Genomic DNA, 26,400 nt, shown 5'->3' with positions numbered 1-26,400 from the left:
TAGCGGAATTATAACGATTTCTCATCACAAGACCGCGCGTTTGCTCTCGCCCGTCACTTACCAAATTGTTCTCTTTATATTATATCCAGAGCATTCTTCTCGCAACTGTTTTTAATGACGACACGAACGGTAATAGTCTGGGAAATCTAGTCCACACACTGTGTTTACCGCACACAGCCAGATTAGAACGAGGAGATAGCCTAAACAATGGCTGCAACAGATCTGATATGCAAATAGAATAGTTATAACAATGATATTGTAGAGCCCCCACTGTAACACTTTAATGAGCCATGATACGAAAAAGTGAGGCCCGCTAATTTTATGGCGCAGTTCGAGTTTGATTCATCAATGACTAAGGCATTTTAGCTGAAATTGCCGAGTGAATTGTGAGCAAGCGAGTCATTTTCAGAACAGGCCGATATTGTATTTATTCTTACTAATACTTTCAAGGTTAATCTTTATTATTATTTCCTCTTTAGGCAGGACATGTCTATTTTTGTTTACTATTTATATTAATAGAAATGAATCGCCGAAATGTACGTATTCACATAACTTCCGAACAACAAAACAAAAGAACGAAAAGCATTTTATAAAGATACAATAACAATTATTAAGGCTATTCCAAAAATCAAAGAAATACAGTACCTCTCAGACAAGAAGTCTCATAAATCACTATTCACGAGAGCCAATGAATTATAGCCTAAATCAAATGCACCAAAGACAAAGCATTGTAAACTAGTTTAGTGGATTGATTACCAACAAAATTGCTTACAAAGTATCGCAATGTATCATGTATGCCACATTTCGGCTAACGACTATCAACGCACAGACACCGACCTCCTCAGGTGGCCACTTTGTGTAGCGACATTTCAATGAAACATGCATTATGTATTGTCTAGATAGTAAATAGAGATCATATAAATCTTCGTATAGTAACAGTTGTATCTGTGCCGTATTTAAATTGGCTACAAATCTAAATGATGGAAGAGGGATTGTCTCACGAGAAATTGTATCTTATTGTACATTTCAATAGTTGTCTACATTCTTACTTCTATTTCTCCATGTCTTCTATTAAATTAATTGAATATGTATCTTCAGCAAGTTGGTTTGTTGTGATACACTTCCTTATGTTTATTTTAAGTTTCAATAACTGAACACGATTGAGATAATTATAACATGCATGAGGAATGTTTTCAATCTTAATTGGTCTCGTGGTTTAGACGGTAATAAATTAATTAAAATGAGGAATGTGTAATTCTCGAGAATATCATAGGATTAATTATGCTTTTAAAATGTCGCATAAAGGATTGCCCGGAGCTTTCTTATTTGCGACAATCGTTATAAAATATGGATAGCGAAACCCACGCCAATAATGAAGGTTTCATAAATTTTAACTTATGAGGTACGTGCGAACAACCCAATAACTTTAACAAGATAACTAGCGCTTTAACAAGATACGTTTCTTGAAAACATTCTCCAGGTTCTTAATAACTCACACCGAGCTAATGGTTGGTATAATGCGCTATCTATCGTCCACGTAATAGAACCCTGCTGGCTGGAACATAAACTTTTCTAAATAGTATCTCATGTTTCAAGTCAATACATATTTATGGCTTTATAAGTGTAAAGAAGTAAAGAGTATACGTGACATTTTTCTGAATCGAATATAACATGATGGTCTAAGAGTTTGAACGGATTGAGAACTATACACCCTAGTTAGTTACGAAAGTGTGAACAAAAGTTCAACATATCATTATTATGTACATAATAAGATTGTACATCAAGTGCGTCAGATGAAAATAATTATCATAACGGTTAATGCAGTCTATTTAAACACTCGTTCTTCAAAAAAGTCATACAATTTAATCGTTCTATGAAATTGTTGTGTTTTTGAATGGAAAGCGTAATTAACGTTATTACTAACTGTATTCTTTTCTGAAGATACTCTGTAAGGATAATTGTTCATTCGATTTTTTTTTTTGCTTAGTATATGAAAATTCTTACATAAAATTATTTAGTATTCAGTATTCACCAAAGACAGTTTTGTTACGAAAAAAAATTATATTAAAATAGGAATAAAATAAACAAATTGTCTGATTAATTTATCAGTCTGTTTGGGTACTTCAGTTATCAGAAAAAATAAATTGCTTCCATTATCATTTTTGGCAATAGCCAACGATTTGTAACGCTTCAAATAAATTAAGCCGTATTGGATCTCTACCATTGTAACTCCGTCAAAATTGGAATAGCTCTTTGTTTATCCATTTATGTAAGATGTCACAATTCATCCGTACAAACATTTATTGGAAAAGGATTAGCCACAGCGCGGACGAGACCGATATCATTTATAGACTAGAGCGAGTGCAGAACGTATAATAATCCCATTTCCACGGTGCAGGTTCGTAGACCCCCGCCGCTCGCGTGATATGGCCTCATCGACCACCGGTTTAATTAGTCTAATTGAAACACGAATTGAAAACCATAACCATCATTTTCTATTAGTTCTAATCTATCACCCGCCTCGTTTATAACCAATCGATTTCATCGAACAAAAAATTCGTGCTTCGTGCGCATTACACCCCAGTTGACACTTTGCAGGATTCTTATACGACTATACACTATACAGGTCGGATTACATTACAAGTAGGTTACCATAATTTAAAATAATGTCCATTATATTTTAAAATATATTCGTAACAATTACAAACATCGTGCACTTTACCAACAAAATATTTATTCATATTTCATAGTACAAAAATGTATTACCTACTTAATACCTAGGTTAGTAACAAAGGATTGTGGTGCATTTTTGAAATAAAATATCCAATAGACACAATCACTATAAAATTGGCAATCATAAAGCACGAAACACTGGTTTCTTTTCAGAAATACACCACCGTACAGGTTATTAAAAAGCCGGCCGGCCGGCGCGTCGCACCGGTCGCGGGGACGCGGCGTGGAGGCGCACCGGCAATATCGTTATATGAACTCACATGTGTACAAACAGGAGGTTTAAAGGCTGGTGCTAGGCGGGCGGGTGTATACTAGTAGGTATATAGAGAGTATGGGGCGCGGGCGTCGCGAGGGTTCGCGGTGGCCGTTCGCACAGCCGGTGTCTCGGGGACTGGCGCGCGGCGGCGAGCCCGGAGCCCGAGGCACCCCGCGCGCCGCCCCTCCGACGCTCGCGCAACGCGCCCTCCAGATGCTGGCGGCCGTCGCCATTCGCAGAAACCTCCAGAATCCGAAAGCCAATGATATTGTCCGCAAGCACGCCGAAGGAGCTTTCCATTTATCGATTGTTTAATAAATCGCGCTTTCGAATACTGCACTTGAATAATTATAAAGACTCGCCGGCCATCGAAGCGACAGATGTCTCAAGTTTTTTAATTTAATTTATTGTACTTCATAAATAGTTTGGAAAATCCAAAAGTGCACGCCTCATAATTTTTTTAAATAACTAGCGGTCCGCCCCGGCTTCGCCCGTGGTACATAATATTTACGTTTTCTCTACATAAGAACCATCCTCGTACTTCAAGGAATATAATAAAAAAAGAATTATTGAAATCGGTTCAGCCGTTCTCGAGTTATGCGCTTACCAACACATTTTGCGATTCATTTTTATATATAAGAAGATTATTTATTAATTATTATTTTTGTTTATTTAATAACAATTAAACCACATCGAATCAGACCCTGAAAAATGAAAGGGTTCTATTCCTGAGCATACTCAAGCGTAAGAGAAAAAAAAAGACTCGATTAGTAAAGTATTTCGGTCGCTATCGTGTTAACAAGAAAAAGGATCCGCACATACAGACACACGGACGTCCAAGACAGAACTTTTTTAAACTGTTTTTTAACTAGTTTAAATAACAAAAATGACATCAAAAATATCATGAACGTTAAAAATAGTGTTTTTTCTTAATATGTGTGTGTATGTATTATCTTACAAGTGCAATGTATGATACATAAAGACATTTTAAGTTTGAAAAATCAGATGTTTTGCGCGAAGTGACAGTAGTACCCACCTCAACGCTTCGCTTATGAGGCGTGCAAAAATAAGACAACTATGGATTTAGATATAGTAAACAAATGTTTTACGCAATTAAATTAATTTATAGCAATGAAGCATTCAAAAAATTTAAGCTTTTCGAAGTTCGGATGCATATAGACTATACAATATATAACATTAGACATCATGATCTATTTATAGCATTATATGAATACACGTGTATTACTGTATTGTTATATTGAACACAATTTGTCAGCGGGCGGCGGCTCCATCGAATCGAGTAATGAAGCACGAGGAGCGACGTTGCAACGAGGCAGCAACAGCGCCGGCACCGCGCGGAGGCGACGACCCCGCGCCTCCACGCTCGGCCGAGCTGCGCGACGCCTCGCCGAAACTTTGCACTTCACTTTTCCACCACTAGGAAACCCAAAGGCATCGGCCGTGAAATTACCGTAAACCTGACGCAATAACCGTCTGCCGACAATTCACTATTGCTAAAAAATAAGTCGATAGGCATTTAACAAATTAACACTGTTGACAAAACAACAAAACCATTGTGAAGCATTGGTTAATGTCACGTTAATTTAGCAAACGAACGATTCTGCGGTACAAATAACGTATAACAAAGCAAATACATTTATGATGCACGATACAAAATATTCGTGGATACGCCATTCTGGTAAACAATAGACATTACGAGGTGACCGGATAAGGCAGAGTTTGGTCCATGTCGTGCTGAATCTCAATGAACGTGGCCCGCGGCTCTCACCTCCCGACATATGCATATTGAACCATTACCGAGATATGAGTCACGATTGCACAAATCAAACAGCGATTTCGAACCCACATAAGGTAGTAACAATTATGTTTTATTGGGAGGAGCTAAGTGAAAGCCGGAACATCTGGGTACAAACTCGCAGTTAAGGGCATGATACTTAAAGGTATCAGATGGTACAATTTGACAAGAAATAATTGAAGCATAAATCTTTAAAACAAGACAATTTTCCAAAAAATACAACCCAACAAATGAGATGGAGTTGAAGCATTATATAATTATAGTGTAAATAAACAGTTAAATAGATAATAAGTTACAGTTATTTGGCGGATGTCACGGAGTCTTTATTTCACTTCGATAGCCTCTGTCTCCAATTACGGAACATTACTTATGCGTGTGATATTTATTAATAAATCACAGCACATACGATCCACCATAAGTTCAAGCTTTATATTTTTTATCATAATCCATTTCGAAGAAGTACATTTATAAAAGCACGTACGTTAAATTTCATCAAAACTAAAATTATGTGATAATAACGACAGCAATCTATAATATAACTTGAAGATCAAGATAACGGACAAAGCTAAGTTATACAATTGACCTGAACTGTCGCATACTTTGTTTTATCCACCATTCATATTCCTCTTAATTGCACATGACAACTTTAGAAAACCAACGAACCCAAAGTGTAAATTTATTGTAAAATCTTGCAATATATCTACCGGTCACAGATAAAGGCAAGGACCAGTGAAAGCAGAAGTTTAATTGATTTTCCCGAAACAGGTTTAATCCAAGATAAGAGTGAAACTTAAAAAGTTGATTTCAGAATTACAGAACACAACTCGTTTCCCACAAGTTCCGCCTGCATGTGGTTTTATAACAATTGGACATGGCCAGTGAAAAAAAAAACACGCGGTCAATGAACCTCTATCCGCAAAAACAACTTCATCTATTGTGGAAGTGCGTTGCACGGATTGCGTGCATGACATATTTTAATGATTACTTGAAGAATAGATTAACGGCGCCACGACATTTGACTTTGACAATAAAAATCTCATCTCATGCACATTACAGCCATATATCCCATCCTCTATTGAGTGACCATTTTAAAAATGTAATTAAAGTATTATACTTAAAAGCTAATTTAAAACAGGAAATTAAGATTGTCTTAATTTATACAACATGCAGATTAATAAAGTCTTCGAGACGGTTGTACATTTCTAATTAATAAAATTTAATAATGGAAACGCAGGATTGTGAAATCTTACTATAAATAGACCTTCGCGATCATTAAACGTTAGACACAATACAATAAAACACATTTGAATAGTTAATACATATTTAAATAGTACAATAGAACATTAAAAGTTCAAAATATGTATTCAGAAATGAGACCCTCATCGTCCACTCAACAGAGTAAATGTCGTATTATATCCAAATCCCAACCGGTCTGATGGCAGTACAATGGCGGAACGCAAATATGGATCGGCAAGACAAACAACGAGGACAAACAGCGCTGTCTGGGAAATTTCAACCTGTCCATGGAAATATATATTCTAATATAAAAACGACAGACATGTACAATTATGGCTATCTGAATATTATCAGAGTCCATTGAAACGTAAGCTAATGATTATAATTGAGATTATCTCGAATTGCTTGTAATTGGCCGGAAGACAGCTTTTATAGACGAGGTGTTTTACAATAAGCGATGGTAAGACAAGACCTTTACGAGTGTTTCCCTTATAGTTAGCAATACTAAAACCTAGATAATTAGTTACATAAATATTCCAGCATTCTTTGCATTAATTGCCGTGTCAGACGAGTTAGATAATGACGAGCACGCGACCGGCGAAGGGGCTAATGCAAAGTTGATCGCTCCACCGAAACGAGTGTAGACACGATGCATTCTCCGGGGCTGTTCATGTGTGAACTAGTAGAGTTTCGCCCGCCGCTGCCACGTGACAAAGCGGCTATTTGTTCCGATGCCATTCATCATATCAATCATCATCAGAGAATATAATTAATTGGAACTAACTATAAAAGTACCATTCTATTATAATTTAAATGAATGTAATTAAGATTGAAGTTTCACGTCCAGCAAAGATTACGAGAATAAACTAGATCAAATACGTAGTTACAATGTCATCAACCTCGCAAAAAGTAATCTTGTAAAATTAAACTGTGCATGACGCGAATAAAGTTTTCGAGGTCTAAAAACTTTTCTCAACAAAACACGCGAAAGACCAACTACGTACTTCTTTAAGAAACGTAAAACAAATCAGCCCATAGAAGATGGAGGCGGGAATAGGGCATTATTTTCTTATGAGAAAGACCCATAAATAATGTATGAACAGATCTTAGAAATGATACAATTCCGTTGAATATAACCGACTCATTTAATCGTTTATTTCCGCATGTTAATGTTGAATGTACATTGTACATAACCTAATCAAATTCAAGACTTACTAACAAAAACACGAGAGTATCTATCGTGAGCTCTTTCAACTTTCTGCGAATTAATTTGAACGAGTAATAATACTTTTCCCCGCATCTTATGAATTGAAATGCACAACAATAATAATAGTGTCGCTATCAAGTGTTATTGTGTCAAACGCGTATGCCACCCACGTGGCAGTGATGCCGGATGGTCCGCAGTCTGTGTTCTTTTGGCAATGTTCCAGGTGACGATTTACGATGAGATAAAATTAAAATGTGCATTCCTGAATATCGTTTCGGCAATGACTAGTGTATTCGCACACCTCATATACGCGGTCATCATGCGAATATTCTATTTATATTAATATATCGTGCATAACGTTAAAAATATTTTTTACTTTCATACCGTGAAAAACTTATGTTCTTTAAATTTCAGAGAAAAATAATGTTCCAAAAAGTGAGTGTCATTTACCTTTCACCATAGAAGATCGATGTAATTCTACTATGGACAGAATTTATTTTCGCCGGTTCCCTCAAATTGCGTTCTCGTAATCCTACTTTATACGAAGGATTACTTTAGCCTTTGTCAGCATTACGAGGTGGTTTGCAGCACAAAAGAGACAAATTGAGGAAGTCAACCCGACTCACCGTTGAAAATTATTGCCACTTAGTAAAATCTTTGAAGAAACTGTTTACATATACCTATATATCATTTTCTTCATAATATTCTTGTAGAATATAAATATTGGTTATTGTATGTTTTGAAATTATAGGTACGGTATGTGTAAGTTCTTATATAAAGTTAATTGAATTGATATTTATCCAGTCGTTTGTCTAAAAAGTACAACTGCATAATTACAATTAACAGCACAATAAACAGCGGCCGGAGACAACTTAGACAAATACGGGCGCATTTCAATCGCCCGATCACGAGCTGCGGCGAACAGGGGTGGCACAATAATTGTAACGATGTCAAAGCGAGAGGGCTGCCATTGTAGAAACGGCCCTCCACAGACCTCATTGCGCCATACATTTTTATTGCGAGTGCACCCTCGCCACCGACACCACTCAACTGGAAATATAATCACTACTCTGTGTATTGTTTTGTATAATCAGTTGCGGGCTGGCGGGCCGAATGTTTTTTCACCGTTCACGAGTATTGTCTCGCGAGAAACAAAATCCTTAATGGATTCACTATTTATCATATTTCAGCGTTGACTGTTTACCTGGCGAGACATTATTTACGTCCATTATACGGACTGGCGCGATTTCAAGGAAATTTAACACCGCGACTAAAAAAATTACAGTTATTAGTTTGAAATGTTGCTGAAACATAAAAACGTCGTAAATTACCTGCGCTGAACGTCATGCGCGCAGATTTTATGGGCAAAAACTTGGAACGTAAGAATTGTAAGGCTATGGATAATAGTTATTGTATAAGTAGGTACTATTTTATTTATAACTAGCAGTCCGCCCCGGCTTCGCCCGTGGTACATATTTACGTTTTCTCTACGTAAGAACCATCCTCTTACTTCAAGGAATATAATAAAAAAGAATTAACGAAATCGGTTCAGCCGTTCTCGAGTTATGCGCTTACCAACACATTTTGCGATTCATTTTTATATATAAGATCTAAACAAAAACAAATAAATTAACGAAGTATAGTTAGTAAATATGCGTTTTGGTTTATAAACCTAGAAAATTGTTCACCAGATAACTTTTACATTGCTTCAGTAGCTCCATTTTATATCCCCTGCCCCAGTTATAATTAAGGTAAGACAAATTTCCATTAACATTGATAAGAATAGAAACCTCAACGAGTAGTATGAATAAATATGTAATTCCATGAGACGTACAATGGAAAACCTTTCACAATAAACTGAGTAATACGAGCAGCGTGCGATAGATATACGATCACATAAAAAAATTCAATTCTGATACATCCAGAGTCCAGACGGCATTAACGATCGGCCCCGTCTTCGTCTACGAGCATACAATGCGATGCAAATTTAAGAAATACTCGGCCACAGCTCCGCGCGCGGCCACTCCGCTCGGCCGACATGTCATATGGAGCGAAACCCGTACACTTTCATAGGAAACAAAACATGTTAACTACTTTCTTCCGGCACTACCTAACAATGTTTCAACAGAAAACGAGACCCTTCACAAAAACTGCAAAGTTTTGTAATTTAAAACAGAGCGATAAAACTTATCCGTTTATAGCAGGTGAAATTGATAAATGCACTTGATTTCACGCAGACACGAATGTACAGAAACTAATTAACCCGCTCGTATGTGTTTTGCAAGAAATCAGAAATGCTACATTATGAAATTCAGTTACTGTGACACGTTTTACGGATAACGATCGATTTAAACATTTTGTTAATTGGCTTCGAATGGGGAGCATTACAACGCAAGCAAATAGTCAATAGACTAAAAATAACGCAATCAATGGCTCCTGCAATCTTCATATTCCACAGCAATTGGCGGAAGTTAGGTGAACAGTGATATAATGGTCATAAATTAAATCATTGATGGTAGCAGGCAAGGGTCACCAGATATTTTTAGCACGGGGGTCTTCAGCGCGCAATATTTTGAAGTCCACATCTTGACATACTTTTTTAATGCACAGCAATTTTAGATTCTAGATTGCTGTGTATTTTGAAAACATTTATATTCATTTACAAGTATTTAGGTCGGTAATTATGCAGTGGTATGTTGTACTGAATTTTTGTTAACATTCGAACGTTTTGAAGGAATGTAATATAACTCGGTGTTGTTAGCTCAATTGCAGTAAATTACTAAATTTAAATGTATTCTTAAGTGCTCGCTTGTTTTCTAGACAATTTTCTAAGCGAAAATTAGGTAGATAATTCATTTGGTAATATAGCATCTCAAGCATTCTATCTAATTGCAATGCAGCAATATAACTTCCAGCAATCGTTATATTATATAGGCAAATTATTCGATATTTTTTTCTAAAAGTTGGTTTATAATTCACAAATAAGTTTCGACTTAAACTTTGTATGAAAACCTTAAAACGGCGAAAATTACACTTCAATCGCTAAACATATCGACGAGATGTTTGTTACAATCATCATCATTGTCTACGATAAAGCAATTTTAATGAAGATTCTTCCAGTTGTAACGATCTTCGATTCGCAAATTGGAATTGAATTGGCTCGATGTTAGATCAACTTCACCACACAAAATGAACGCAAGAGTACCTCGGGATGATTAAATCTCTGTATTGCAAATATAAACTCGTCTATGAGTATTATAGAGCAAAGAATATAGCAATTTTGGTGCATGTTTTTTAATTAAGAAAACTCTTTTGGAGTTATACAATAGACGTTGTGACCCAGAAAGCGCTATTTTTCATAAACGCAGAGCTTATTTTATTTTAATTTAATTCAAGAACAAAATATGAAAATAACGACGAATTAATTTCTCTGAATTTTTCGCATGCATATTTTCTATTTTTTAGAATATTCGTGAATATTTCATACAAAATGCTAACTAAGCTATTAAAAATATTTTTTATAGAGTTTTATAACGCAATTGTTTATTGTTTACCACCTACTGGTGGTTCTATCGTTTTCGAAAATATATTAAATTCGAACAATTTCAAACGAAATTGTCTCTATCATATATATATTACTTAGTAGCCGAAGAAAGTTCGAGAAGCAAAGAGATAAATATATTCCAAACAAAAATGACCAATAGACATTTAATGATAATCTAAACTATGGAGGAGTCAGGAGATTATCGAAGATAGCGCATACATTAACAGTGCTGCAGACTTGTGCTAAATAGGGTTGTTAACACGACAAATTGCTATAAAATATAAGTATGTTTGTGTTACACTAAATATTATGTGTACTGAAAATCCGAAAAAAATAATTCCTTTTAGTCTTTCTTGGCATTCATATTGATAACAGCTTGGTAAATAAATGCATATTTTTAAGAAATATCTATAAAACGAACGCCAACAAGCAAAAGAAAAATCTAAGCGCTAAACCCTATAAAATTTATTTATATTTTATATGTATTTATCTCTGACATAGCGTCTGGCAGCCCTAGTTCTATTGCAGTTGAATAGCACGGAACATTATCTGTTATCGCGGTATCAACAACACAATGGTATCGCTGCAATCGTTGACGAGGTCACCACACTGCAGGGCTTCGACACCAGCTTTACACCTAATGCGTAGCGAATTTCTGTTTTATTATCTATTAGCTGTTCCACCAGATTAGATCCTGGTTAAAAAAGCAAAATTTAGCCTATGTCACTTATGAATAATATAGCTTTTTACTGACGAAAGTTGTTTCAAATCCATTCAGTTGAGTGAAAAACAAATACAAACCATCGAATCTTAATGATTTTTGTGTAGATAAAATAATATTTGTTACAATGTATCGTCAAGTAAAGTGAAGAAAATACACAAATTACAATTATCTTTCATACAGAAAAAGATCTACTTACTCAAGCGCACGATTTGTGTACACACAAAATAATGCGTTCAATTCAAGTGAGCAGCACCTTGAAATTTAACCTCTACACTTACAAGGGCACGTTATAAAGGGATATGACCCAGGTCGTATTTCGGTCGAAGTGCCACCCTCGCCCCAATTCCAACTCGGACGATTTTAAACTGATAAATCGCATAATCCAATAAGGACATCACATGTCCACTCGACTGAACTCGAAAATTACCAAAGAGTGTGCCGTAATTAGAATAAATAAACTGAATTAATCCGATTTATTTTAACACGAAATTTGCATATTTTTGATAGCACATGTTAGGTGTAATATAATTAATTTTATTCATGAAATGTATCAAATATAAAACGCACAAAATAATTGGAGAGTGTACATTTATGTACTTACCGTTAATTTAAAGTATAGCAGTACATTTTTCTTGTCTTTAAATAAAGTGGTAAACTGACAGGTATATGATCAGCAAAGTATAGTTTAAAAATACAAAGAAAATTAAAACCTAATCGTTATACAGTTCAAGCTACAAGTACGAGGTCAAAATATTTTCAATAAGTCTGTCTAGACACGTGCAAAAGATTCTTCAGATTATGAATAGCTTGTTTACGAACTAACAAAGGTCAATTATCAGACAGGCTTCATCAAGACTTGGGGAGGCAGGGCCGCGTTCCGGGGGCGAGGAGAAAACAAAGTGTCCAATTTCACCACTTCCCCACTTCCGACGCAATTACGAAACAATATCGTGGGGCTGTTGTGGCGGCCTGACCGCAGCCCGACTGACTTCTAGGCACCGCGGCAATCTCGTTACGGAACACAGCCTATGGCTATGTTCTTATTGTTCGCATTTTTTTCGCAACACTTATTCAAACAATTCTTTCCAGATCGACAGGAAGCCAATTTACTTGTTCTAGATGGAGATTCTATCGGTAACTATCGATCTACAATCGCAATGGTTCATATACAAGGTGATTTATTTCATGTACGTTACGATGCTGTATAACAGTTCCACTTTGCAAAAAATAAGGCGTTACAATTGCTTTTATTAACTTCTAACGTTAGTTTTCCGCGGAGATTATTAGTCACTATTCCGAGTTAAAGTAGCAAGTTAATAAATCATGATGGTTTCAATTCAAACGTCAAGCTGCCACACAAACTGATAAACGCACGGGTAGCAGTGGACCACGTCACAGAGAATTGAACAAGTTGGCAAATGTTTATACAAACGTGAGGTTTCAGGACAAGCGATTTAAATTTCAAATGTGCGCGCGCGTTGCAATAAATGGTCACTTATAAAGTTCCTACTTTGAATCGTAAAGTTTTAAGTGTCGTTCAGAAAAAAGTGCCCGGTTTCAAAGTTTGCGAACACATCAAAGTGTCGTTCATCACCTCATTCCGAGTAAAGTGCCACAATGAAAAGCCCTCATATTTACACGACAACAAAAATCTGTTGTGCGACATGAAAGCTCTTTATACTGGGAGCTTTGCGATCCATTAACGACACTTAACAAAGACTTGAAGGGCGCCCAAGTTACCAAAATGTGTAGGTCTTGGTGTTTCGTAGTTTTCATAGGAACACTGGAACAATACGCACAAAGAAAGTTCTCGCTATTGTGGCCGAGACAGAGCACTCGTATAACAGAACAAATACTCATTTCGTCAAAATCATATGACCCAATGAACGTTCTTGAATGTTGCCAATCAATAATGTCCGCAAGGTTATTTGAGAGACGAAATAAAAACAAGATAAAATAAATATTTGTCTAAATTTTCGTAAACGATGTATTTATCATAACAAATGTGTGTAGTCAAGACTTATAATAAGTTACAGATAAGCAGATCAGATTAACTCGTATGCTCTATTAAACAAAGAAACAAATACATTATTAACTTTAACTAGTAATACGATTTATGCTTACACAAAAATACATTAAAGCCTATAATAAATTAATAGTCCGGGATACATCGTCCATTTTTGCAAGTGATTACTATCAAGCTAATTTTTCGTGAGTAGCTTTATTTTGATGAGATGCCCAATAATTTCATGTACGAAACTCTCGATTGTGGTAGCTACCAGAGGAAACAAGGATAAAATATTTTGATTTGATGGTTCTCAAATATTAATTACCAACTGAATGTTTTTTTTTTTGTTCAATCTCAAGATAATTATCTAAATTATTAGAAAAAATATTTGTCCTACAAAATCTATAGTTTGATCAAAGAGTCCCCCTTTCCAATGTGTATCGATAACGAAGTCATCATAAATGATTACTAACCAGCTGATTTTTTTATTTTCACTTATTTAATACTTGTATAATTCAACGGACATATTGTCCTACAAATTGCGTAATAAATATTTGAGAACCGTCAAATCAAAAATTTTTATCCTTGTTACCTCTGTAAGCTACCACAATCGAGAGTTTCGTACATGAAATTATTGGGCATCTCATCAAAATAAAGCTACTCACGAAAAATTAGCTTGATAGTAATCACTTGCAAAAATGGGCGATGTATCCCGGACTATAAGTCCCACTCAAATCGTCTCGTTTATATCACAATGTAAATGAGATTAGTCGGTATGAAGGAAAAGCTCGACTGAGCCTACTGCGAATCGTTAATACCCGCGGTTATTCTACCCTGATTTTTGCAATGTAATCTTTCAAGAGTAAGTATAAGAAATTAGGATACAATAAAGTTATTGTGTACTTTAGACAATTTTACATACCGACATAACAAAACTTTAGCCAGAAAATAAAATGTGTTCCTATTTCAAAAAAAAAATCTCACCATATAATTTTAACACATAATATTATATACTAGTTAACTTACAACTTGAATAGATTTCTAAATTGAAAGCACTTTCAAATTATTAAGTGATAAACGTTGCCAAACTTGAAATTTTCCCGACGAAATGCAATATTGGCAAACTAACTTATTCTTAGCTTACGATGAAAACTCGAAGTTTGTGTTCAGCTCAGACTTTAATTTTGTATGAGCTTTTCGCTGAGTACTATCGGAGTATGTACCTTTTTTTATATTTTAACTTAGGATCAATAAAGACCAGTGTTAATGGGAAAGACGGCAAACAAAAACTGGAGAGAGCGATTAAATTTTTAAAGTAAAGCAAACACTGTTCCTCTAGTCTTATCATAAAAAGTTAAATTAAGATACTATCATTTCAATTAAGTGATATTTATACAGATAGAACTTATTTTTTGTCTAGACTCAATTATTCGCACACCGGAACAAGAGGCCTTCTCGCACACAAAACAATTTTGATTGGTTTTATTGAGACATAGCTATTAAAAATACATAACTTTTTGCTAAGTAACGCCACCATCTACATTCTACGTGATACTGTGGCCAAGTTTAAACATTGAACAAACTTTATACAATGCTTCCGCACTCGAAATTGTAAGCTTGAATTGTATAGAGTTTTAAACAAACATTTAAATAATATAACCTAACAATGTAAAATGTCATCAGGGGCACAATAGGTCCATTTAATAATGCAGTCTCGTTTACCTTGTTTACTTTAATGGATGTAATAACATAAGAGCGAGTATTATTTGTGACTCATATAACCATGAACCTAGTGTTCAAGTTCAAATACTAAACGTATACAAACACGCGCATAATGAGCGTTATGATAAGCGCACTCCTTATCGGTCAGTAAAAACCGATGCTATTTATAGACGTGACATAAATCCGCCATTTACCGTCACAATACGTAAGACACAATGTGTGTTATGTGCACGTACTTTCTACGAGATTATCAGTTATAATGAAGCCCTTTATGTACTCTATGGCGTATAGATACAACTTTTTCCGACAAAAATTCGTATAAAAATTATATTAATAATTCTAGTCAAACATTGAAACAAAATACAAGATTAAATGTAATCTCAGAACTAGTGCATTGAACATGGGCCATTAATATTACATAGACTGTTAACTGTTGCACAAGTCGTAATTTATATGATATATTATAGCGTTTTACAAAACCCGTAACTTCCTTGCCAATTTCCGATCAACAATTTGCGAATATTTATTTTTATAATTATGATAAATCCCCGAGTCGGATTAACATCTTACGACAAGGGAAAGCTGTCGTTTCCGCGTACGATTTTCCCAAAACGTGAAGGATTAATTTGAATTTTAGATTCCTAAGATTTGGTGACCCAAAAAGGTAACAGTAAATATATTTTGGTGATTACCCTTATGATAATAGAGAAGATTTCATCTGAGTCCGTGTTTATTGTTCCACCAGATAACCCAAGACCCTTGTTCTATCCTTACGTGTCAAATAATAGATTAGGAATTAGTATGTCTTCTTTAAACTCTGTGATATAAATTGCCTAACGGCTAGCCAATTGAAAAGTTCTTTGACAATCAGAGTACAGGTGTATTTCCACAAATGGTTTTGATTTTAACGATGGAATGCAACGCCGAGCTTCGCAAAGGCAAATTCAAATCTATCTATCGCGGCTGCTGACAGACATTTACGTGGCTTTGACTAGGTGTTATTAAGTTTTACTGTTCTGCTTCAAATTTGCATTTAAAAATACCTTATATTTTAATTTCTGTTATTTTTAACAAAAAAAAAGTGAACCGTCTAATAACTGTGTAAGAAATAAACTTTGAATAGTATTAGCATTAAAATTAAGTATTCATCAAACAATTAAAAACACTATACTCTTAAAATTAAAATTTCCTTAGAAGTATCCTTATTATCAACGAAATAATTGATGACAATATACAGAATGTTCGTCACTTCACTACATAGTATAAAACAAAGTCGCTTTCCCTGTCCCTATGTCCCTATGTCCCTTTGTACGCTTAAATCTTTGAAACTACGCAACGGATTTTGATGCGGTTTTTTTTAATAGATAGAGTGATTCAAGAGGAAGGTTTATATGTATAATAAGATCCATTAAGTAGTGGAGAAGTACTGTTATTTTTGAGGTTTCTAATGTGATGTCGTAAAAAATTACATTTATTCCGCTTACATTGCAAACGCAGGCTGAACCCTACGAGTTTTATCAAAATAATGTACCAAGTATTATACACATTGAAAAGGTCTACAGAAAAGTCCGCGATGGTATATGTCTATCTCTTATGGATAACCCACAATAACTTTTTTTTGTCATTTACTTTTTACGACAAATAATGGCTAATTTTCGAAGCGATTTTAACCAATACAGCATTAATCCTTAACCAATTAAATACCATGGATACATTGTTCATTTAATATAGATCTATATGGCCCTTTACACCGTATGATTTAAGTGAATATTTTCGAAGATATTACAGATTTAAAAATTGCAGGACGTAGCGTTTGCGGCCGCCCGGCTATGTATTTTATACCCGTGCGATGCCGGAGGCCGGAGCGGGCCGCTATATTTTTATACCTATACAACGTTCACAATTTTTCTGTAGTGTATTTAGTAGGTATCAGCATTGCACCCGTGCGAAGCCGGGGCGGGTCGCTAGTCATCAATAAAATAACACCCATCACACATTATGTGCCAACCCCAATCTACACTTACCTGGATTGGCCGCTACCTGCCTGTACACAGACAGAGCGACTTCGTCTTCACTGACGACGTCCCAGAGCCCATCGCAGGCCACAACCAGGAAGTCTTCGTCACCGTCCAACTCCAGAGTACCCAACTCTGGCTTCGCTATCACGTACGGTTTGTATTGTGCGTCACCTGAGATAAAGAAAGTGACATCAGTTAATCTGTCGTACATTCCCAAAAGGTAGCTTCACAATCCGTAGCCTTTTAACGACAAAATATACGACCAACGACCAAAATTGACACAGAATAGACTCATAGATGCATAAAGAAAAGGGAAGACTTTTAATTATATTAATTTAAGCATAGCAAACCGGATTCTTGAAATAACATCTTAGCATAAACTTGTAATTCTCTATTAATCTTTATAAACACCTGTTACGAGGTTACTCACAGTTCAAATCCTCCAACCCAAATTGTAGCTAATTTTAAACAAAGTAAACAAAACATTGATGGTGCTTCGCGGAAATAGCGAACGGAAATTCCTGTATATCATTACGGTGCCAGGACGCAGTTCTTAGCAAGAGGAAAATGGCTTCTTTCAATTAAAAACTTTTGTAGTTATAATGCACATGAATGCTTTTATTAAACTTTGATTGCGGAAGGTAAATATTAAAGTTTCTTTAAATGTTTGTTTGTGTTGTTAAGCGTATAAAAGAGAACATTACTATTTATTATTCGCGTATAAAATTTATATGCAATATAATGTTCACTATGTTTAATTCTATATTAATAAAAAACTGAAATCATACTGTGATCATGTTGCTTATTTAACTTTATAAATTTGAATTTTAAACGCTGTCAATAACTATCCTTCGTCCAATATACTAACAAGAGTAAAATACATAAATAGCGTGTAAGTACATATATATAATATACATAGAGTATATATTGAGTAAGTCTCACTAACAATCGTGAATAAGTTGAGCCTAATGAAATTACGAAACCAATATTGTGCTCCAATCGTACGTAAAACTTATCGGAGAAGTTTGCAACTCAACGGAACGTCTCGCAATCTGCTATGGAGCGTGGAATCAATGCGGTTTCATCCATAGGGGATGGCGTATTGCAGGTAATATATCTTAGGTATATATTTTTTTTTAATTTTAAACATTGATTATGATTGACTGCAATCAACTTACATTAATTTGATACGCCTGAAATAGCTGGATCAAATAAATGAAAACGATTACAATAATATGGTTGATTTATTACAAATAAACAAACATGACTGCATCATGCTTAGAGCATTAGTTGGTTTAATGCTCTAAGTCTAAGGCATCATGCTTCAATTTATTAGGTTTGTTGTATCGATAGGTATTCTTAACTTTTGATATATTTTAATAATTATACGTAAAACTAAGCGGAGTTTGCAACTAAATGCTCGCAATATACTATGGAAGTGCAATCAATCGGGTTCCACTGTTCACACCCACAAGAGATAGCGTATTGGAGGCAATGTCAACATCTCAGCCCGATTGTATCAACATTGCACCGTGCAGCGTGCTCTAATTCCATTTTGGTGATTCTTATCGATATAAATTCTCATTGTACCTACATTTAAAAATTTAGTAAATACAATTTTTCATAAAGAACTTCACACTGAATTTATTTTCATGTACTTGATACAGTGGGTAGTATAAATTAGGTAGTATGTACCTAGTTTTTATTGTGCGAAAAATGAAAATTAAAAATTCACATAAAAGTATTTCAGCATAAAAGTAACTCTTGATCAAGTTAAAATAAATAAATAAAATATTTCACCGAAAGTAAAACCGCTGATAAAGTTCATTCAATCACGTTATATTTCGTATTCAATCAATAATATTTTTTCAAAATAACATTTAAATTTTAAACCATAAATATTTATTCGCTTCAAATTTTAATTTCGATGTCTACAATGTCACATCACTAGCACGCAATGCAAGCATAGTGATCGATAGTGCCGTGCCGGGCAGGGGGGCTCGCTCGACTCGTCGGCGCCTGACGCGCGCACACCGCACACCGAAACATCTAGCTGGAGTGCATTCGTTTTGTTCGAATTTAGGTGAATAGTATAGTCGTGTGATTATTTCGTATGTAATCTATGTTGCTATTGAAAGTGTTCAATTTTAATAGATGAGATTTATAAACTGTCTTTTTATAAATAAAAATGTTTGAATAATTGTTAAAACTGAACTGATAAAAACGTTCTGAAGTCTAGGCTTCAGAACCTTATTAGGTCAGGAAGGACGTGTTTAATACTATATTTTATACGTAATTTACTTCTTTCCTTTCTATATATGACATATATACCTATATTCATTTTCAGGATACACGATTGGCGGGAAAATAGCTTTATAACGCTAAAGCTACATTTGATTGTGCATCGAGCTTTTTAGAAGTTATAAGTTCACGTCGACTCGGATCCTAACCTACCCACTATCTATCAATTGCACGAACTTAAACATGCAATAACATATTAACATTAAAACATCAATTCATTTTCATCACTTCATTGAGATACAAGACATCTCTCACCCTCCCGTCCCAATATTTGCATATACAGATAATATGAACGTCGTTAATGATTACAAGCGACATTATTTACGAGTATGATATGGTAATTCATAGTGTGTCTCTCGGCGTGGACGACAACAACTTAATGTTGGGCACACGACCGTAATGATCGCGAAGAATGATTATGCAATGGCTAGTGCGGGAGATGGGTACGTGTTTCTGTATTTAATTTGACATTTTAATCTTTAAATAAAATTCACTTATATTGTCATATAGATAATTATTTTTATAGGTGACTCATCTATACTATTTATATAAAGCTGAAGTGTCTTTGTTTGTTTGACGCACTGATCTCAGGATCTACGGGTGCTATTTGAAAAATTTCGGTGCTTTTACATTATACATATATTTGATATATTTTACCAATATATTCATTGGATAAATAAATACTGTACTGTAAAAATTCCTACAGTATTACATATTTGTATAATTTATAATTCATATTATTATTATAATACGGTTAGATGTAATAATACGTTACGGGGGTGAGGTGGGGGTGATTATAATTGAAACACAACATTGCGTTTAATATCATTCATTCTTACGTCATAATAAGTATAACTCTTGGTAAAACAATAAAATTAAGAAACAATTAACTTTAATAATTACATAACTGCAAATTAGACTAACACCGCAATTTGATAATTCTCTCCGCAAACTACACTAATACGAAACACTACATCAAATCCACGTTACACCGACTTAATTACTCCATTACTCGCTCATTGTTCAGCCATATTAAAGAACAAAAAGGTCGCACACGGCGAGATCCTCGAATCCCTCACAAAGGAAATCTCAACCAACACCAAGCCAAGTATAATTCTCCTCCGGCTCCCGGACTAAGTTCTCCCCCGACCAATAAAACGACTGATTAACCCGCCTCTTACACAGGGGTTGGCTTTCAATGCGCGGCCCTTGCAACTGTGCGGACTTCGCTTTTATTCGCATTGAAATGCACAAGTAATGATATGATAATTAATTAACGAGCTTGTCATCTAATTATGACGAGTTTGTCAAGTTTCCGTATTTGTTATTATGTTGGTTTTGAATTCGCAGTTGGGGAATTTGGTGGAGTATTTATTTGTGATGATAAAAAAAAAACATTATTAATAATTTACAATATTGATTTCTTTAATATATTATATGTAAAACGACTAGGTACCTATTTTATAATTCAAAAATTTATAACATAATAAGGAAATACGAGCACACGTTTTAAGTTTTACAGGTTTCATAATTTAACTATCGAAACTATCAACTCTGAAAAAATGACGTCTCATGAGCAGCATGCCTAATTACATAATATAATATAATATGTATAGTTGAGCCAATTTAATAGGCAACATTTGACGTCTATCAATTTTATCTTCATAGGGTGTTACCACCCTATGAAGATAAAATTGATAGAAAACCTGCTTAAAAACATCGATTAAAGCGAATTAATCGATACGGACTTGAAACATTTGTCAATCGAACTTGAAACACATGTCAATAATTTATGATGATTTTTATTCCCAAGTAATCAATGCATTCGATTCTAGATGTCAGATTTCGATTTTTAGAGTAACGTCTCTGGTATTTAAAAAGAAATAAGGTTTATTGACACAAAATTGTAGCGACGTCAGTTCTTTAAATAAGAAAATGTTTATTATGTTTAGAATGGTTTATCAGTAAAATCAAATACTAAAATTAGTTGCATCGGTCATTATTATTATAAATATGTAATCGTAATTGAAAAAAGTTAAGCAAATGTGCAGTTACAACAAAACGAAATATCATGTTATTCTATGTCGTCGTTACTAGGTTACGTTGTTGAATTTTGTTGAACTGTCAAATGTTGCCTATTAAAATGGCTCTACTATAAATTGTTATTTTGGAGTCATTTTAATAGCCAACATTTGACATAAAAACATCGATTAGAGTGAATAGTCGGAATTGAAACATGTGAGAATATGATAAAAAATTACCAGGTTAAACCGTCTCAATATATTTTATTTTATAATATATTAATATATTTAATAAGATATGTAAATAGGGATTTATTTTTATATATAGGGATTAAAAAAAAACAATAACCATTTTTCAATATGGTATTCAATCACAAAATAGTGACTCCAGACTCCAATCCATTCCCAATACATTTCTTGATATAAAAGTTCAATATTTCAGTTAAAGATGCATTAATTTCTCAAATATTCTTAATTCATTCGAAGTTAGAAGTAGGTATTTCACTGCTGCGTAAATATATGGTTGTTTAACTTGCTTATTATTCGTTGAATCGTCAATTACAAAATACAATTGCACTCTAGAGTTTTCCAAACCACAGATACTATTTAATTTATATGCTTATTTCCTTCAGGAATTTGTGATTTTATTATTACTACGCTTCATAGGATAACAGTGGAATTGTTCTTGATATAATGTCATATTTTGGAAAGTCTCTTAAACAAGGGGCATCACATCTGTCAATTGGTTTTCACGTATAATTATTATACGTACCTATTGGACTACACCTCGTAGTGATAAGGCCTTTTTGTCGAATTGCAAGTTTTCCCTAATTTTCACAAGTATCCACCGGGAATAAAATTCAAAACTTATTGATTCACATATCAACCACTTTACCGAAATTCATCTTAATCTCTATTCTCTCTATAAGCAATATCCTTTCTAACCTCACTTTTTATTTTTATATTTGTTTGTTTGTCGCTTCCACGTCACAAAGGCGCGATTAGTAGTGATATGGTATTTTTTTTCTGGAGATAGGAGACGACTTTCCCTAGCGAGTGACGCGATTAAACATTTCATTTCTATGGAAGAACAGAACTATTATAATTTTTGGATCACTCCATATTTAATGAATTCCGATAGATGGCGCTATTAATGTAAATTTCCATTGACCATTTGAGTAAAGCTGGGGAAAATAGTTGCTTAAGATATAAATTATATTATAGTTCAGATATTTTAAAGAAACACACAATTCACTAGTTCTACTTTTATTTACTGTTTCGATTTTTAATTATAAAAACTACGGCCGGTTTCATTACATTATCGTCAGGATGATGACGAGGACATCATCGAAGTGGAATTTCTTAAAAAAATCTATACTATAAGATGTAGCAGGAGAGGTAATTAAATAATTAACAGTGTTGTAAATTGTTTACTAATATTAACACTAGAGCGCTCGCGCCTAAAATTTTCCTTGAGTGCACGCGTGGGTCACATATGTCACCCAATACGACGCACGTTTTTTTTCATAAAAATCGTAGTTAAAAAAGTAAACGATGTACTTATTTATGAATCAACTTTATTTTTAAGTGATGAAACAAAAAAAATATCAATATTTTCTCATTTTACTTAAATTATGAGCTAAACATAAACCTCTGTGAAAAGTAACTAATTTATTACTTATTGTGATCAATCAGTTTTTTTTACTTTGGAAACTACAAATTTGGTAAAAATAATCATCTAATTATAAAGTTTAAGAATAAGTTGTTCTTATCCAATAAAATTTTATTTTCAACTAGGTTTTCGCCCGCGGCTTCGCTCGCGCAGTCAAAGACAACCCGCATAGTTCCCGCTCCCGTGGGATTTCCGGGATTGCGTCATTTTCCCGGGATAAAAAGTAGCCTATGTCCTTCCTCGGGTATCAAAATATCTCTATACCAAATTTCATAAAAATTGGTTCAGTAGTTTAGGCGTGATTGAGTTACAGACAGACAGACAGAGTTACTTTCGCATTTATAATATTATAGTATGGATAAAAAATAAGTATGTCCTAGCACTCGAATATGAGTATTTTATTTCGATTTTAGTTACCCATATATTAATAATTTCTTAAAAGTACAAATTGATCATAAGAGCAGTAAAAAATAAAAGCGGTATACTTGATTTTCACTCGTAATTGTATGATTTCAAAAACTTCCTAGAACGCTCGCGCGGGGGACATGCGTCACCCATGTACTTTTATATTTTCGCACAGTACACTTCGTTGCACCAAGGAAGCTGATACGCTGCTAAAATGTCCGGTGATTGGTAGTCGGGGAATACCTGAGACAACAACACTCATGCACGATTGTTTAAAAAAATATTTAGCAATATATAGCACTGGGTGACCTATGTCCCCCGCGCGTGCGCTCTAGTGTTAATGAAATAACTTACCTATAGCTCTAGACACCGCTAGTTGTCCGTTGACCCGCCACGTTCCGATGTGCATAACCATACCCCCCGAGGATTCTATTCGTCTTCGTTCGTCCTGTTTAAATAAGGAATTAATTTTAAAAGGTTCATTTATAATTTTCATTTAAAAATAGATATAAATGTGGTGAGGACCAGGGACTTCAAGTAAATAAGTTTATTTTCAATTTATCTGCGCATCTTGATAACATCAACACTGCTCGAACGGTGTAGGAAAACATCGTGAGGAAATCGACATGTCGAAGAATCATAAGTTTGACGACATGAGACATCTACCAAACCCGCACTTGGCCAGTGTGGTGGATTGTGCCCACATAGTATTCATCGTATTTTTTTTCTTTATAAATATATCAATTATAATAAACAGAAACAGTAAGAAATAGTACACTAAACCTTAATTTAGATACAGGTGCAACTGCGCAACCAACAACATTATCCACAGATCGGATGCATACATTTTAATGCGTGCAACAAATGGGTTTCAATTTATTAATTATTATTTTTGAAGTGAAACTTCTTTATCGGGGTTGGAAAAAAATTTAGTGTAACATTTTTTCGTTACGCGTGACATTTTTCCGTTACGCGCCATCTTTTTCTTATCCCTACCGTGCATGATTCGACGTATTTCTGTAAAGTTGCATATAAAAAATTATTTTTTGAACAATAAGGTCATAAAGAAGTTTCACATCTTACGTGTATACACTAGTACACGCACACTTTTTTTTTATTGTAGATAGGGAAGCGCTTGATCACAATCTCGCCTGTTGGATAGCTAAGATGTAGTCTAAGCGTTCTAACAGACGAGCGGCACGACAAGGAGTCGGCGGCAGCAGTCAATACGTCGACGGCTGCCGTCGACAGGTGGCGACGGCTGAAGTAGTCCCTGCCGTTCACAACTTGCCGTTCGTCTGTAAGAACTCTAAGATGGTACGCGCTTCCCTAGTAAGGTATCTGTTGATTATGACTGACCTCCCGGCTGGGCTTGTGCGGGCGCACGAGCTGCATGACGCGCATGCGCTGCGCGAGGAGCGCCAGCGAGTCCCCCGCCCACCCCACCACCAGCGCCGACCCGCGCACGCACACCACCACCGCCGTGCTGCCGCCCGCCGCCCACAGCTGCACATACATACAACAACATTATATAATATGTAGAATTTAGAAATAAAAGTAAGCCGCGGGCGGAAATCTAGTATATTATAAATAGAAATAATGTTATTTTATAGTTTGAAATGATAAACTATTCACACTCATTGTTAATTCATCTGATTGAATGAGAACTACATTCATCACTATTACTTTAAATATGGCAGCATTATTTTACAAAGTGACATTAGCTGCTTTGCATCAGATAGCTTCGTCTAATTAAAAATCCGACTATACTATAGCTTGACCGCAATCGCTGTACCGCGCCCTAGGTATTTGCGGTGAGGCGGGGACCGGGTAAGAAAGAACACGAGTTAGAAGTTAGAAAGAAACGGAACGGTCGGTACTCTCCCCCGCCTCGCCACGCACAAACCTAAGGCGCGGTACAGCCACTGCGGTCAAGCTATAATATTATAAAAAAAAATGCAAAAGTTTGTGAGGATGGATGGATGTTTGTTACTCTTACACGCAAATACTATGCCGATTACAATGAAATTTGTTATGTTGGTAGCTGAAAACCCAGAAAGACATAAGCTACTTTTTAATCAAAGCAAATCCCACAGGAACGATAAGTTGGTGGGTTTTTTTTTAAACGCGGGCGAAACTGCGGTCGGAAAACTAGTTCATTATATTATTATCCTGACGTTTCGCACACTTTGCAGCGAGCGTGGTCACGACTCACAGGGGGACTGTCTGGTCGTAAGATAATGAATATAACAATCCGTAAAAAAAATTAATCTATAAATGTATATACTCGCGTAAAATTAAACACAGGAAAATACTACATTTACTATTAATTGAATAGAATAGAATAGAATAGAATAAGAATTTATTCGCAGTAAAAATCAAACACATAAACAAAAAAAATACACAAGAAAAAATAACAGTTTACTACGAAAAGGCTATGGACTCAGCATATGGTGGAAGCAATGACTAAAAGGCCAGTGCTTTCACCGCTGTTTTTCAGCCATAGCCTGTTGTAGCCACAAATGTCACACGAGTTTATACAACAAAAATTTTGTTATTAAAATAAAATTATACAAACTAACAGCATTTCTTATTAATTCTTATTAATTGGCCGATTTATCATTTAACCTATGTCCTGTTGAGATTTCAACTAAATTTACCAGTTTAAACGTAAATTAACACTTTTCTTCCTTATTATGAGTAATATATTAATCATTTGCTAAAATGACTAGTTTTA

General features: G+C 34.9%; 1 protein-coding gene across 1 annotated transcript in view; it reads right to left on the bottom strand.

The window, feature by feature from the left end:
- LOC149906062 (uncharacterized) overlaps window positions 1-26,400 on the bottom strand; it is a 78,018-nt gene that overhangs the window by 36,185 nt on the left and 15,433 nt on the right. Inside the window, exons 5-7 of the mRNA XM_090105644.1 lie at window positions 25,023-25,169; window positions 24,018-24,111; window positions 17,271-17,435 (exon numbers count right to left, since the gene is read on the bottom strand). Of these exons, the coding sequence (XP_089961770.1) occupies window positions 17,271-17,435; window positions 24,018-24,111; window positions 25,023-25,169 (406 nt within the window). The remainder of the gene's footprint in view (window positions 1-17,270; window positions 17,436-24,017; window positions 24,112-25,022; window positions 25,170-26,400) is intronic.

The sequence above is a fragment of the Colias eurytheme genome, chromosome 9 (genome assembly GCF_061535395.1).
Source record: "Colias eurytheme isolate Ceu_HAF_F1 chromosome 9, ilColEury1 Martin Lab GWU primary, whole genome shotgun sequence".
NCBI lineage: Eukaryota > Metazoa > Arthropoda > Insecta > Lepidoptera > Pieridae > Colias > Colias eurytheme.
Note: the sequence above shows the minus strand (reverse complement) of the source record. Positions and strands in the feature narration are given on the sequence as shown.